The 14482-nt window shown below is 50.3% G+C and overlaps 2 protein-coding genes across 5 annotated transcripts; one reads left to right on the forward strand and one right to left on the reverse strand.

The window, feature by feature from the left end:
- Positions 1–1082: 1082 nt before the first annotated feature.
- Positions 1083–8367, reverse strand: LOC103050717 (ribonuclease Oy-like). Of its 4 annotated transcripts, none has more exons than XM_088139729.1 (10): positions 7270–8367; positions 6990–7095; positions 6852–6909; positions 5816–5883; positions 5193–5250; positions 4798–4862; positions 3871–3984; positions 3039–3087; positions 2134–2208; positions 1083–2056 (listed from the first exon to the last, which is right to left on the reverse strand). In XM_088139729.1, exons 2-10 carry the CDS (start codon positions 7091–7093, stop codon positions 1889–1891), a joined length of 759 nt encoding a protein of 252 aa, XP_087995855.1. In that variant the 5' UTR covers positions 7094–7095; positions 7270–8367; the 3' UTR covers positions 1083–1888. The 4 variants fall into 4 exon arrangements, 2 of the variants coding, with proteins under 2 accessions (XP_087995855.1, XP_025024170.2); XM_025168402.2 differs by having other exon boundaries at positions 1083–2059; XR_015795952.1 differs by having other exon boundaries at positions 1990–2056; positions 2134–3087.
- Positions 8368–8522: 155 nt separating this feature from the next.
- COX7A1 (cytochrome c oxidase subunit 7A1) lies at positions 8523–14475 on the forward strand. The gene is made up of 4 exons (XM_088139730.1): positions 8523–8672; positions 9675–9746; positions 11434–11518; positions 14200–14475. Exons 1-4 carry the CDS (start codon positions 8658–8660, stop codon positions 14256–14258), a joined length of 231 nt encoding a protein of 76 aa, XP_087995856.1. The 5' UTR covers positions 8523–8657; the 3' UTR covers positions 14259–14475.
- The last annotated feature ends 7 nt before the right edge of the window (positions 14476–14482 follow it).

Here is a 14482-nt window from a genome sequence, read left to right on the forward strand (position 1 = left end):
CAACAGGTGGCGGGAGGGGGCCCGGCCGGTCTTGGCGTGCCTGGGGAGGGGGCCTTCCCCGCCCCTCTTTCCCCGAGCAGCGAGCCCAGGAGGGATCCACTCTGCTCCCCCACCAGCCAATCAGCAGACCGGATCCTCCTCCTCTTCCTCCTCCTGCCGAGCGAGGAGCCCCGCCGGCCGGGGCGCTTTGCAACTTTCTCCGGCCGGGCGACCCGGAGGGTGACGCGGGCGGGGGCTCCCCCTGGACCACTCCCCTTAAGAAGGGCGCTCCCGGAGCGGGTGGGGGTCTCGGCTCAGCGGGGCTGCTCCGGGCGCTCTTGGCGTTGCAGGGCGCCCGCCGCGCGCCTAGCGCTGATGGAGCAGCTGCGCCGCTTGGCTGCAGAGCATCTCCCGGGACTCCCCTTCCAGAGGCGGCCGGGATGCCTTGAACCAGGGTTTCTCAACCTCGGCCGCTTGAAGATGAGTGGACTTCAACTCCCAGAATTCCCCAGCCAGCCCCACAGGGCTGGCTGGGGAATTCTGGGAGTTGAAGTCCACTCATCTTCAAGCGGCCGAGGTTGAGAAACCCTGCGTTGAACAGATGTGCAACAGGGGTTGGGGTGGCTGGCCTTTGCTAATTGCCCGTCCTGAAGCTGCATGAAAAGTGGCAGCGTTAATTAAGGACAGCAGTCCCCCAGGAGAGAGGCGCACAGAGTCTTGTGCAATTGCCACAGACACGCCACCAGGTAATTGCACAGAGCCTTGGGGGTTTCACATCAGGCTCCCCTAGGTTACAACTGCTTCAGCAGCTCTCCGGAGGAGGGGGTTGTGTGAACGCGCCCATCCCTCGAAGCCAGGTCCGGATTATAATCCAGATTATTCCCATTCTTGAGGTAGCTACTTCTATGAGCCCAGCCAGCGTGTACATCGTTAATGTCGGATCGTAAGTCTGTTTGCAAGCCACCCTGAAAAGAGGGTAGATTTTTTTAAAAAGAAAAAAAGTCAATATAAGAAGAAACTGCTGAGGAAATGGTGATTGGGACGCGCTGAAGAAAGAACCACGTTTTCCCTCCCCAGAAAAAAGCACCTGATATTTATTAAAGTGTTTATTACATGTATTTATTCTAATTTTACTCTGAGGAGCCACTCTTCCTTTGCCGTATTCCTCAGGGGTTGACCCACCCGACGTCAGGACCAAGAAGAGACTGGAAGTTTTCCCCTTTTCTCCTAATTCGAATTTTTAAATACAGCAGTATAAAGAATCAAAGGAAGAATCAGAAAAAGGAGATTGGAAGTTCTCCCCTGTGGACAGCTGCATCACGCTGCTGCTCTCTCGTCGCAAGAGTATTCATATTTGCAGGATTGTATCGTAAAGCTATGCTTTTTAGCAATTCTTTTAGTCACACGATCGTGGCCTGTTTCGTTTGGGTAACTCCATCCGTTTGAAGTCTGGCCAATGTTGGCTTGTCCCGAATGTCTGGCCCTTTGTGGAAGGATGTTTATCAATAATCTCTTCTATTTTTGCAAGGTAGGGAGGCAACCCCGTCCTGGGCAAAATTAAAATCATTTCAAGGCACTTCATGCTGGGGGGTATATTACCACTGAATTCAGAAGGACTTACGTCAACCTGGACGTACCTCGCACTTTAAAGAACTGTTGGGAACCACTTATCATAGTAGGCCACTCGTGGGCAATGGATTTAGTAATGAGATTTACATAGCTGGTCACAGAGATGGCTCAAGCTGTTGGGGTCCTCCAAACTTTGGTGGTGGGAGTAGACATTGATTGTTGGCCGGCCAGTGACTGTTCCTGCAAATCGGTGGCTGGAAATTCCACGGCCCCAGATGATGGGCGTCTTCCGGTTCCTTGCTAACACTCTCCTCTGACCGATTTCTCGGCCGGCCTTGGATCACGGGCAGGGGTTGCGTGGATTCTTCAGGTTGGGCGGGACGTAAAAAATCCTCCTCTGAGCCTTGCAAGGCTGGTAGGGGGAGATGTCCATGGAAGCGCCCGGGAAGCAGCCAGTGGAGAAGTTGCCGAACAAGGAAACCTTGATTTGAACCAGGATTTGCCGCCCCTGCTGCCAAAGAGGAACAAGTCAGACTGGCTCCCCGGTGGAAGAGGACTGCTTTGTGGGGAGGGAGGAAAACCCACCTGCCCGTCCGTCACACACTGCAGCTCGTACTGAGGTCCCAGGAGGGGCCGAAGGATGTCCGCAAAGGTGTGAAGCTGTGGAGAAAAGGCTGCAGGGAGGAGAGGGCAGGGAACAGAGGCCGGCCAGCAGCCTGGAAATGCTAGGGTGGGGACCCAGACGCCCCACGTGCAGCTCAGAAACCCACCCACGGGACCCAGTCAGGAGCACGGCTGTTTGAAAGATCTGCCTGGCATTATGACTGCCTCCTCCTCCTCCTCCTCCTCCTCCTGCCTGAGAATCGGCTGAATCTGCAGCTGAGGGCTGGATTTACTCCCCACAGCCTCCAGCTGCTCTGTTTGGTGCCTACAAAGGTGGACCCGGTTTGGCTGAAGGAGCAGAAGGAAGAGCGAATTCGTTATTCCTGCTGCATCTGGAACCTGCCCTCTCAAATCTCCAATTCGAGCGGTGCTTTAAAAGCCATTGCAATCCCATGGTGTACAAGAAGGATGGGAATGGAAGGCAGTGGATTTACAGGGTCGGAAGAGAAACCGGGGCCTTTTTTCTTTCCCCTTTTCGCTGGCGTGTTTGCTCTTTGCTTTTCCTTTAAAAATGGTTAATAAATAAAACTTTTAAAAGAAACTTAGGATAGGAGTTGACCCTGAGCGGTTTAGAATCCAGTGCAATACTCAGAATTATGCTGGTTTTGACTGTAATAAAGATTTGATTGACCGATGTTCAGAACAGAAGAAAGGAGGGCGAGAAACGGGTGTTTTTTCCTTCCTTCCAAAATTTTTGGAAATTGTGTGCAACACACACAAAACACAGGCAGAGCTTCGGTCACACTGTGGCGGCTGCGTTCTGACTTCTTTGGCCACGCTCTGCAGACACCCGATTCTTGGGGAACCAAGTGAGAAAAAGCGGGTACCTGGTAACTCCACGTACAGGAGGGAACAATAGCAGCCCTTTCGAAAGCCCTGCAGTGAAAAAGAAGGAGAAGGGCAGCAGTGCCAGTCAGCGGAAGGGCAGAGTGGTTTTGGCTTCACTTGAGATTCGGTTCGAAGCCGGACCTGGCGAGGTGAGCCCCTTCAGTGCCAAGGGTCCTAGATGGGCTGGGCAGAAGGACTCGGGTCTTTGCCCTGAACAGGGACCCTTGCCCCAGCAGGGAGCCGCCTCCAGCCTCGTTGGCTGATCTTGCAAAAGGACCTGGATGGGGGCTATCGGGGAGGCCAAGAAGTGGAAAAACCATCTCAGAAGAAGAGGAAAAACAGCTTTTGCCCGGCGGCCAAGATCTCTCCCTGTCACCAGCTCAACTCTCTACCTTAACAAGGCATAATATGAATCTGGAGGACTCTCTGTGCTGGTTTGCATATGATGTTAACCCATGTGCTTAACCACGATTTCCTGAACAAACCAGCACAAGCTGGAATCGTGCAACTTGCTATGCCGAAACCAAGCCAACCACATTTTGCCTTATACAATGAGTGAATCTGGCCCTTTAAGATAACACTACCCACATTTCTATTTAAGTCACCATTATCTCCGTGTGTAGAGATGGGGGAACACACTAAATCCATGGCAGAGGGAGTTACTTAACCCAGATTTACACATACCCTCTTTCCAGAGCAACTCTGTACAGTTTCCCCCCAGAGAAGCCACTTTAAATTCTGCCTCAAATTTTGGCTGGCTCCATGAAAGTCTGGGTCCCATTGTGGCCACTTCCCAGCGGCTACAGCCCAACCCCATTTTTCTTGACTCACCTGTCAATATTGTATTTGGTACGCAGGAAGAGTGCGGCCCCAAAGAACTTATTTGGGCTATTCAAGGTCTCCATGCAACCAGCACAAGTCCCGTGTTTTTTCCATTCTTTCTCCCTGGAGGAGGAAGAGAGAAACAAACCAAGCTGTGGTTAATATGGAATATTTCTACACCAGCTTTCCTGCCGCTAATGTCGTTTGTTTTGGGGTGCTTCGGAGAGACCCCACACTTTCTGCCCCAAAGGAGACATTCAAGGCGGCTGAGATGAAACAATTCTTCCTCCAAATGCAGATCGTTCTTCAAGTTTGAAAGCACGCTTCCACTTTTCATTGAAAGGCAGGTCTCAAAGGATTAGCAAATGAAAAGAATCAAGACGTTCTGTCCGATGCCCTCTTAAAGAAGTTTTAGTCAACCAACTATATTATAACTGATAAACCCCCCAAACTAGGTAAATCAGTGTGAAGCAATCATCCTTCCTTGTGCATGCAATCTCTCTCTCTCTGGTACAGTCTTGGAAGAGGATCCTCCCTGGTTTGGGGAGCACAAAGAGATGGGGGCATTAGCATTAAGGAGGTGGCATTAAGGGGATGTGTGGAACAGGTAGTTTAGCCCTTATTGCCTGAATAGTTGCATGCCTTTATCTAGTTTAAAAGTTTATAACTGATTAATCTAACACAGTGTTGTCCAAACTTGGCCACTTTAAGATGAGTGGACTTCAACTCCCAGAATTCCCCAGCCAGCCATGCTGGCTGGGGAATTCTGGGAGTTGAAGTCCACTCATCTTAAAGTGGCAAGTTTGGACAACACTGATCTAACACATTCGTTGGTTAAGGGAACCATTCCTACCATCACTTTCTCTCTGCACTCCTCCTCCCCCCGCAACCGCCACCACCACCTGTTCTCCCTTTCTCTCGTCTAGCTGGGGTTACCAAAACTGGAAGCTGGTCAGGTTGGTGAAAGTTGGCCAGTGACTGTTCAGCTCAGACACCAAGTTCTGCAAGAAGGAAAAAAGAGTTGACTGGAGAGAATCTCACCAGCCACAGAGGCAGATGTACATGTTAATGACCCTTCCCCTTGCCCGGTCGATCCTATCTTCCCCTTCAGCTTGATCTATCAAGCCCCACTCCAGGCTGTGTCTCTACAAGCAGCAGGACAAAGAAGTAGGTTTACTTCTTTAAGTAAACCTAAGTCAAAATGTGGGTGAATCACCTGCAACCTGCAAAGCCCATTATGGCTCAGTTTTTTAAGAGGACCCAGACCCAGGGTGGCACTACAATAACAATGAACCCGTTGACTCCCTGGGAGAAAAGTTCGCCGCACTCACCGTCAGGTCGGAAGGGAAGAGCTGCCAGTACGGACAGCATTCCTTGATGTCATTTGGCCTGTGGAGTGAAAGGGTGAAGGACATTATGCCAACGGTAGGAATCCCTTTCACAGCTTGCCTTTCTCTTGAGAAAACTGCATTTTCCCAGCTGCCCTTGGTGCGAGCCATGATGGTAATAATAATAAAAAAGTTTATTACAGTCATAGACCAATACAACTAAAAATGCACATAACATGTCTACTTAAATATCTTAAATATAATGATGTCAAGTAAAATCTGTATCATAAGTATAATTTGGCCACCTAAATGTTATTTATACATGAAGTCAAACGGCCTATCCTATAATGTTATTTATTACACTACATGATTATTACTCCTTAAATTATAATATCCTACCATTATTAACCGTTAGCTAAAATAAGGTGATGATAAAATGATAATATCTAAAATTGAAATGTGTTGGTGATATTTCTGTCTGTTTTTTCATGATCACCTACTTAGTCCACCCGTACCAAATCGATTCCACTCAGCAAGGCCCCCAGCCATGATGGTAAAAACAGGATTGGAACAGGCTCAAAGTTACGGGAAAGGCGCACGTTTTGTTTCAAATGGGAGTAGCTCACCATAATCCATGGATGGTCCAGTTCTTTGCGTTCTTGGTCAGGATACAGTCAAGCTTACTTGTTAGAGACTTCAAACAAAAGGCGAAAAGAGAACAAGGGATAAAATTGCTGATACTCTTTTTATTGTCCTGGTAGTACTATCTGATTCACCCGTCAATCCCTAAATCCAACCCACAGGACTTGTCCCAGAGCAACCTGAAGATTGTTTCAGAAATGGATTATCAATTTTGATTTGCCCTTCCCTTCTCTGAGAAAATGTGGGAATTACACTCTTTTGGGGAGAGGATCAGAACTACCCAGAATATACATCTGTAGATATCTGTAGAATCTATACTATTGATACATAATTCTCTGTAAGATCCTGTGTAACAGTAGTTTCTGCCCCTCAGTTCTATTTTTGCCCTACTCTATTGCTTCCCAGTTATCCAGTTTTAGATCCCAATTTTGGAGGGAATGAGGAGCTGGCGCATAGCTTCTGCAGCTTGGCCAGAATCTTGCAGATCGGTGGTCCAACACAGCTAAGCAGATCATTCTTCTCTCTGGTGGCTTTCTGGCACAGAAGGACAGCTCCCTGAAAAATCCACAATCCAAGATTCCTTGGATAACATGATACGAGATGATGCTATTAGATGGCTCATATGTGCTACTTTGAGTTCCATGAAAAGAACAGGGAAATATAAGTGCAATCAAACCAAGAAATATTTGTATCATGGTCCTATCCATAGGAGTACGACTCTCTGGGCAGCGGGCACCTAACTTATATTCCTAGGCAAAGCGCCCGATGTCCTGTTGGGCTGATGGTTCTTCACCCACCTGTCCTCTTCAGTTCTCCTTTTCCTGGGTTTCTCCTCTGGCTTCTTTCCTGCTTGCTTTACTTTACTATTACCCCTATTATTCCCAACTAGGACAGCCAAAACTATGGGGTGAGCTGAAGTCCAACACTAGATGTACTCTTTGGACTGTAAAGGTGATATAATGAACACATTTGCAAGAGCTCCTGTTCAGAAGCAAAGCTGGTTTGGAATCACCCACTCACCACACAAAATGAGCCTGGCCACATCTGGACGAAAATCATGCATTCCCAAGGACAGAGCCTGCAAGGAAAGTTAACCGCTTGGTCACTCTGCCTTTTCTTCACCATCCCTCACCATCCCTTGCAAGATGTCCCATGTACCTGGAGTGCTCTTGCTCCAACTTCTGCCACAGCTTCTCGGAGCTCACAAGGAACCAGAAACACCCAGTGCAGAGGAAGCCCACCGTGACCCATTTCAACGCCATGTCTGCAAGCAAAGCAGAGGTAGTCAGGTGACAGAGCACCTGTCATCCCCTTGCTCCCCACTGTGCCAAGAGATGTCTTGCTCTTCAGGGGCTCAGGAAGACCCTTTGGCTCCAAAAACAGGGCAAAGAGGGTGCCCAAGCTGATGAGAAGTCACCGGTCATTGGTAAAGCCCTACTTTGCCTGCAGAAGACTCCAGATTCAGTTGTTTCTGTCTTCCTGGGAGATTAGGGAAGAGGGTGCCTGAAACGCCAGAGAACCTCTTGCCAACGCCGAGCTAGTGGTTCCCTGCTGCAGTGCCTTGGTTCCCCATTGCCCGGGCTGAGCCTGTCTTCCACCACCCCAGCAAAGAGAGTGACAGGCCTGATGCCAGAACACCTGTTCCCTGGGAGATCCAGGCACCGACCAAGGCTAGAGAAGAAGCAGCATCAAACTGCTTTCGCTTCTGCATATATGGGGAGGAACAAGCATTCAGCTGTGACCCCCACGGCCCCACATGGGCCCTCACATCCTCCCGAACTGATAGAATCAACCTGAGCTGGTGCAGGGATATGCAAATCTCCTGGTTTCACAGCACTGCTTAAGGTGAAGAGTTATGTCAGGACCAGCAGCTGGCTGTCCAAACCAGTCCTGTGCTGCTGAGTAGCCCCATAATACATACAGGCACCAACTTCTCCAAACACAGTGCCAGGCTGACTGGGGATGATGGGGGTTTCTGGAGTAGCATGCCACAAAACTGCAACGGCAGATGCTTAGAGGTTGGCTAGAAGTGCAAAGACCTGGATTCACTTCTCCGCTCATCCATGAAGCTCCCCAGGTGCCACTCATCACACGTTATAATCATCCATAATTTTATTAACCCTGGTGTGTTAAATGAACAGCAATTGAGTGGCTTCACACACAGCACTAGGCTAATGGTCGAGTTTACACATTTTGTTAAGCCACAAACAAGCAAGCCACATCATGGCTTAGTAGCACAAGGGCTACGCTGAACATCTTGGCCAAAACCATCCAGTCTCAGAGCATAGGAAATGGCTTCCACTCAAAAGGATCTCCCAGGGCCTCCAGATGTCAGACGCGAGACTTGAAAGTGAGCCTCCCTCTCTAGGTTGACCCTTGAAATACTATTCCCTGCTCTTCAGAAGGCGTTGACTTCACCGGCCAGGCTGCAGAAGGCTTGGTGACGCCCCTTCCCTTGCGCCTGTTCTTGCTTGCAAATGCGCCAACGCACATCGGCAAATGCACAACTGTTGATTGCAGGCCAGGGAGACAAAATGCCATTCTGTTTAAAGATCCAGAGGCGGGGTCTTTAACTAGGGCCCCATGGAAAGACCCGCCTCCCCCTCCCTTGCCCCCCAGCCTTCGAATCCAGGGCAGCTGGGTTGCAACCAGTGTTTTGACCTTCCCCGCTTCCCTTACTCCTGGCAGCTGGACAAGCAAAATTCCAGCCGCCTCCGCCCCCGTCAGCTGTTTTTGTGCTGCTGAGCAATATCCTTGGAGGGGCCCAGCAGAGGTCAAGCCGACAAGGAGCAGAAGAGAAAACAAGAGAGGAGCAGGCGGGAGAAAATGAGATCCCTGCTGGTAAAAACAGAGCTTCAGGGAAAGGAACTGCTGATTAGGGTCCCCTCCCCTCGGTTGCTTATGGCCGATCCCAGCTGCTGAGCCAAGGCGACCCGCAGGCGATTCTTGGCTGGGCAATGAACCCAAGCAACGTTCTGGAGGGGTGACGGGGTCTCTTTGCGGTCGCTCCGGATATAGGTCGGACTGCTCTGGCCACCGTCTCCACGGTGGACGGCCAGACAGCTGGCAGCATCTGCAAATCTCGAAAGGTGGAAGTTTCACCTTGTGCTTTTTGGTCCCCCAGGATTTATGTGTGGGTGTGGGTGGGTGTGTTTTCAGTCACAGTCTCTGCCGCAAAGCAGAAGTTGAAAGAATAACGCAGTGCAGCTGATTCAGTCGAACCCGTTTATAGCTCCTTCTGACTTATTCAGAGTTTGTGATTTCCTGGCAAACTTGTTCAGTTCACCTTCCCAACCACCCGAAAGGGTTGGTTCTGCTATTCACGCACCCTGTGCCCACATCAGAAAAGAAACTGCACGGGCAGCTGCTGATTTCATCAACTGCTCCTGTGGCCACATTTTTTTGACCCGGAGGATGTACCGAAAGGAAGTGATTTTTCGCGACGGTCCCCCACTCAAGGGGCTGCCAACCTTTGCCACCAATCCGAGCGAGGGTCCCGAGAGACCAGGTGGCTTTTCATTTTTCAAATGCTCCTGGAATGGCCAGGCCAGGGGCAGGGTGAGACGTGGGGATGGCGGGAAAGTAAATGGGAAGGGATCCAGATGCCTGTGATGGTAACACGGGGTGGGCTGGGAAGGCTTCCCATGGTCGGGATACTGGCCACTGGTGGCGCTTTGTGGTCTCGACTTGGCTGGTACCAACCGAGCGATGGGATCAGCGCCTCCCACAACTTCTCCTTGCTGAATGTTGTAAAGAGAGAGAGAGAGAGAGAGACTGACTGACTTCCTGGCCCAAGTCTTCATGATACCTTTCCTCTCTTTTGGCTCGGTGGCTCACGCACAGTCCCTCCGATGCTTCACCACCTCCGCCCGGCAGCTGAAAAACAAAGTTCCTGAATACCAGAAGCTCTTCCAGGTGAGAAAGTGGCTGCATCCAGACAACCGTTGGTCTATTAGCAACTGCGATGCTCAGCTGAGTGTCAGGAAGCTGAGCTGGGACCTGCCCCCACGCGATAGAAACCCCCCTCCCTTCTCACTTGGATGGCCTGCGTAACTCCTTTAAAAAGCGAGGCTTCGCTTACAAAGCCGCAAAATTGCCATCTTGCCACTTTGACCCGCCTTGCAGGTGCCCTTATGACAAATATTTTAAATTAATGTCTGGCTACAGGCACTGGCATCCATGGGGGAGGGGGATGACGTATGCAGCCTAGCCTCTTCATGCTCTTGCCTGCTTGCATCAGACATCATGATTCATATGCATAACTGCAGTTTGTACAACGACGTGATGACGCATGTGAGGTCAGTCTGACATCAGAGTGGCGTGTTATGGATGCCTACAGACCCAGGGTTTCATGTGGCTTAAGTTTCTTCTGTCTGCAGTTTCTATCGCCATGTTCTAAAGTTTATCTAATACAGTGTTGTCCAAACTTGGCCACTTTAAGATGAGTGGACTTCAACTCCCAGAATTCCCCAGCCGGCTGGGGAATTCTGGGAGTTGAAGTCCACTCATCTTAAAGTGGCCAAGTTTGGACAACACTGATCTAATAGAAAGTTTAAGGAGCAAAAGTGAATGGAACCGTACAGTTCATGGTTAGTCTTGGATGACATGATTGGGCCTTGCTCGTACAAATTAGCATCTCCAAAGGGAATGCACATTTCTGTCTTTCCACTTCTTGTCTTGGACCAGCCCTGTTCCCAACACATTTATTCAGATGAATTAAAACTCTAGCTGCTGCATTTGTCCAACGTGCTAAATGCAATTGGTTTTACTGTTAGATAAGGCTTGGACATTTTTAGTGGGAAACTCAGCATGTTGTACAGGCTCGTCCCATTTGGGTATGGTTCAGAAATATTTCACGGACCCAGAAAAAGGTCCCCCGCCTTGGGGCTGGAGTGAGTCTCTATCAGACCCCCTGCAAGAATATATGCAGAGGGAAACAGGGCAGGTGCTGAAAACCGAGGGAACAGGGAGTTGGACTGCATTAGAAAGGACCAAGAGGTGGAGTTGCTGAATGTTACCCAAAGGGCTGGTACAGAGCTACCGGTGTGTGCGTGTGTAAACCCAGACATCCTAACCTTGAAAGCCAACACGTACAAAAGGAAGCTCCAGCCCAAAAACCTTTGAAAGAAAGAGCACTGAACGTGCAAAGCCACAGAATGGAGAATTCCTTCAACGGCAGGGGCAACTCATACGACCCGGCAGCAAAGGGTCAATCGCGGGACGGGTCTACGGTGTCCTGACCGCTAGTTTGGACTTGCCCGATGGCAGCAATTGCTTTATGGCCTCCACGTTGCACTGTTGCTCAGTATACGTGTACGGTACGAGAAAGAGTCGGTGTTGGCCAGCAAAGCAGATTCAAATAAGCCTTAGGGCCACGGGCATCAGAGCGCCAGCTGCTTTGCCTTCTGGCACAAATATTGCTTTGACATTAGCTAAAACCTCTCCACACCACAGGAGACTTTTTTAATGAATGGCAGGATAAGGGTTGTGTGGCAAGAACTTGCTTTCTGCATTCCAGATGTGCCCCCTCGGGCAGCTATAGTAAAAGGGGCTGCTCAGGGACCAGGGCCTAATTAAGTGGGACTCTTGTGCCTCCCCCTAGGTGGACAATGATTTGCCTGTGCATCTGAAAAGGGGGACCACCGATGTCGTGCTGTATCGCATCACCATGGCCATCGCAACCTTGGGTAAGTGAATTCGAGCATCCCCCAGCATCGCTTTGGTGCAGGAAGGTAGGGGGCCTGTGTGTGTGTGTGGGGGGTTGGTCAGAAGAATCAAGATGGTGGGCGTGACTGCCATCTTGACGTTTTGACACCCTCTGCAGACTCCCCTGGGAGACGTCCAGCCCAGGTTGCAAGGAGGATCCCTCAGCCTCCCTCCCTGGAGGAAAGAGGAACTCAGGGTGCCTCGCAGATTCATCTCCCCTGGAATTGAGGAGAGCAGAAGGACATGTCTATCTAGCCCTGCTTTGGGTCGTGGGGAAGGCAAAGAAGGGGTTCTGCTGATCCTGTCCTCTGGCAAGAGCAGTATTTGAGCTCTTGCTTTTCCCAAGAGAGCACAGACAGATCCGAAACAAAACAGCCCTTTTCATGGTGACAATCAGGGGTGTCTGCAGGGTGGGATCAAAACGTCAAGATGGCGGCCACGATGGTGCAATCGGAGCTTCGCACGTTTGTCCTGTGCATCATGTCCCCTGCAGACATGCCTGCTGGCCGCCCAAAATAGAAGTTGCACACTTCCCCTTGAGGCAAGACCAAAGGAAGTGTGGAATCAAACGCAATGGTAACAGATGGGCACCCCCTGCGGAGAACTTTCTCCTTTTTTAAGGAAACATGCCAAAAATAATTTGGGGATGTGCAAAGTCAGGACGGTGGGCTGTGTTCCTCAGTTAGCTCAGCTGTTGTCCCCAACATGTTGCCTTTGGCTGCGAATGATCAGGAAATCAGAAACAGAGTCCTACAAGACGAGACTGAGGGAACATCTTGATAGGCTTCGCTCTAAGGCAGGTTCAGTTGTGCTCCTCAAATACCCGAAGGGTTGTCAGGCAGAAGACCTTGAGATGTTCTTTATCGGTCCAGCAGCTGGATGCAAAGTAATAGCCTTAAGGGTCAGGAAAACAGTATGTGTTTCTCAGCCTTGAGAACTTGAAGATAGCTGGACTTCATGATGGCTGGGGAATTCTGGGAGTTGAAGTCCGGACATCTTCAAGTTCTCAAGGTTGAGAAATACTACCCTAAGTGAATGTTAGGGGAAAAATCTTAATAGTAAGATTGATTTAGGAGTAGAACCAGTTTCCCCTCCAGATCCTGGGATGTCTTCAAGCAGGGATAGTCAACCATCTTCTGGGGATGCATCCATTTGTATTTCGGCTCTAAGCAGGGAGCAGCCCCTATTTATACCCACACCCGCCTGCACACCCCTTCTAGCAATTGACACTGACATTCTCAAAGGGTGTACTGTTTAATGTAGGATGCAATGAAGTGTAGATTTCTTACCCTGAATAGTGGAAATTGTTTTGCGATTAAAGATAGGTCAAAATGAGGAGTATTTGTCCTTACAGTTACCAGGAGCTGGATCCAACTTGATGGCATCTAATTAACTAGCATATATACCAGTGTTCCTCAACCTCAGCCACTTTAAGGTGGGTGGACTTCAACTCCCAGAATTCCCCAGCCCACACATGGGCTGGGGAATTCTGGGAGTTGACATCCACCCATCTTAAAGTGGCTGAGGTTGAGAAACCCTGATATCTACCCTCCCATCTCTTGATTCCACATAGTTATACAGTAGGAAACTCCAGTTGTTCAGAAAAGATTGATTTCTTAGTCAACATACAGAGAGCCGTCCCCTTCAAACCGTGGGTCTTGGAACGTGGCAGAAGCCACTGCTAAAACCTTCAGCTCCAGGAGGATGAAAAGCATCTCCAGAGAAACTGGTTGACCCTGGTCAGCTGGATCGGTGCTGTACTTTCAACCAAGTCTCAATGCGTTTGGCCATCCAAACTTTCTTGCAGCTTTCAAGCTGGCAAAGGCATTGCTGTTTTACTGTGAACCGGAATTAAAACAGGAGCGCGTTGTCCAACTCAGGGTGTCCGCAGAGCGTGGTCAAAAAAGTCAAGATGCCTTGCGCATATATAGCAGGCAGAGCTTCAATCACACCGTCGCAGCCCCGGTCTTGAGTTTCTGTGACACCCCCTGCAGACCCCCCCCCCCGTCTTTAGCAATGCCCTTCCTCCATTATCATGGTTGCATTCAGCAAAGGGCCCCGGGAGGGTTAAATGAGATTCCCTTCTGTAGGCCGGTCCCGTGGCATTGCTTTCTGCTCGGCCTCAGCAGGGATGGGGGACTGTCAATTTCTGTTCCCCTTGAGTAGTTCTCCTCCTGACGGCGATGAGGATGAAGAAATGACAATTAAACCCTAACCCCAGTGGGACAAGAGGTGACTCTCAGGGCACTTCCATTGCAAAGCCAGAGACGGGACACCAAGCTGGACTGAGGGACAACATGAGAAAATGATACAGAAACAGTGGAAGTTTGGGCCGTGGCCCCGTCCTCTGTGAAAGGGGGAGGGAGAAAAAAAAGGGGGGTTCCCCAGAGAAGCGGGTTCGTGTGAAAAGGATTCACGCCACAGCCACATTGCTTCAACTCACAGCACTTTTACGTATAGCCTGCATACACACACACACACAAACGCGCACACACCCACCCGTAACAGAAATCCAGCTCCTCCCAGTTCAGGGGTTTGGGCTCAGCGGAAAAGGCCAGGGGGCCCCCAGGGGGCTTTTCTCCCCAGCATCTCTGAGGTCCGAGCAGAGGGGTTGAGCCGCCACGCCAGTCCGCTCAGCCGGCTTCTCGACGTTCTTCCCCAGCCACCAGCTACGCCGTCTATTCCTTGTACCTCCTTGGAAAACCCAAGAAGCAGCATTGAGAAGGAAGCCGGGAGCTGCCAGCACGGAGCCCCCCGACCCCCCACCCCGACCCCTGCTGCTGCTCCTGCTTAAAGCCCCCGGAAGCAGAGAAGAGGAAAGGCTGTTTGGGGGAGAGGAATGGCCAGACCCGCAGAGGCCGAAGGAAGCGTTCTTCAAAACAGCGCGCGTGTGCCCGGCCCGTGTGGAAACACGAATAAACCAACAGAACAAACAGAATGATTTG

The sequence above is a fragment of the Python bivittatus genome, unplaced genomic scaffold, assembly GCF_059951505.1.
Source record: "Python bivittatus isolate LINGU-HERP-01145 unplaced genomic scaffold, Pbiv_v1 ctg000310_np1212, whole genome shotgun sequence".
Classification (NCBI taxonomy): domain Eukaryota; kingdom Metazoa; phylum Chordata; class Lepidosauria; order Squamata; family Pythonidae; genus Python; species Python bivittatus.

Bases quoted from the DNA above. Each gene is read 5' to 3' on its own strand.
- COX7A1 (XM_088139730.1), top strand. The intron at 9,747-11,433 runs GTGAGAAAGTGG...GCCTCCCCCTAG, and splicing joins AATACCAGAAGCTCTTCCAG to GTGGACAATGATTTGCCTGT. The intron at 11,519-14,199 runs GTAAGTGAATTC...GTTCTTCCCCAG, and splicing joins CATGGCCATCGCAACCTTGG to CCACCAGCTACGCCGTCTAT.
- LOC103050717 (XM_025168402.2), bottom strand. From the start codon at position 7,093: ATGGCGTTGAAATGGGTCACGGTGGGCTTCCTCTGCACTGGGTGTTTC. The intron at 6,910-6,989 runs GTACATGGGACA...CTTTCCTTGCAG, and splicing joins TTGGAGCAAGAGCACTCCAG to GCTCTGTCCTTGGGAATGCA. The intron at 2,060-2,133 runs GTGGGTTTTCCT...CCTCTTTGGCAG, and splicing joins AGTGTGTGACGGACGGGCAG to CAGGGGCGGCAAATCCTGGT.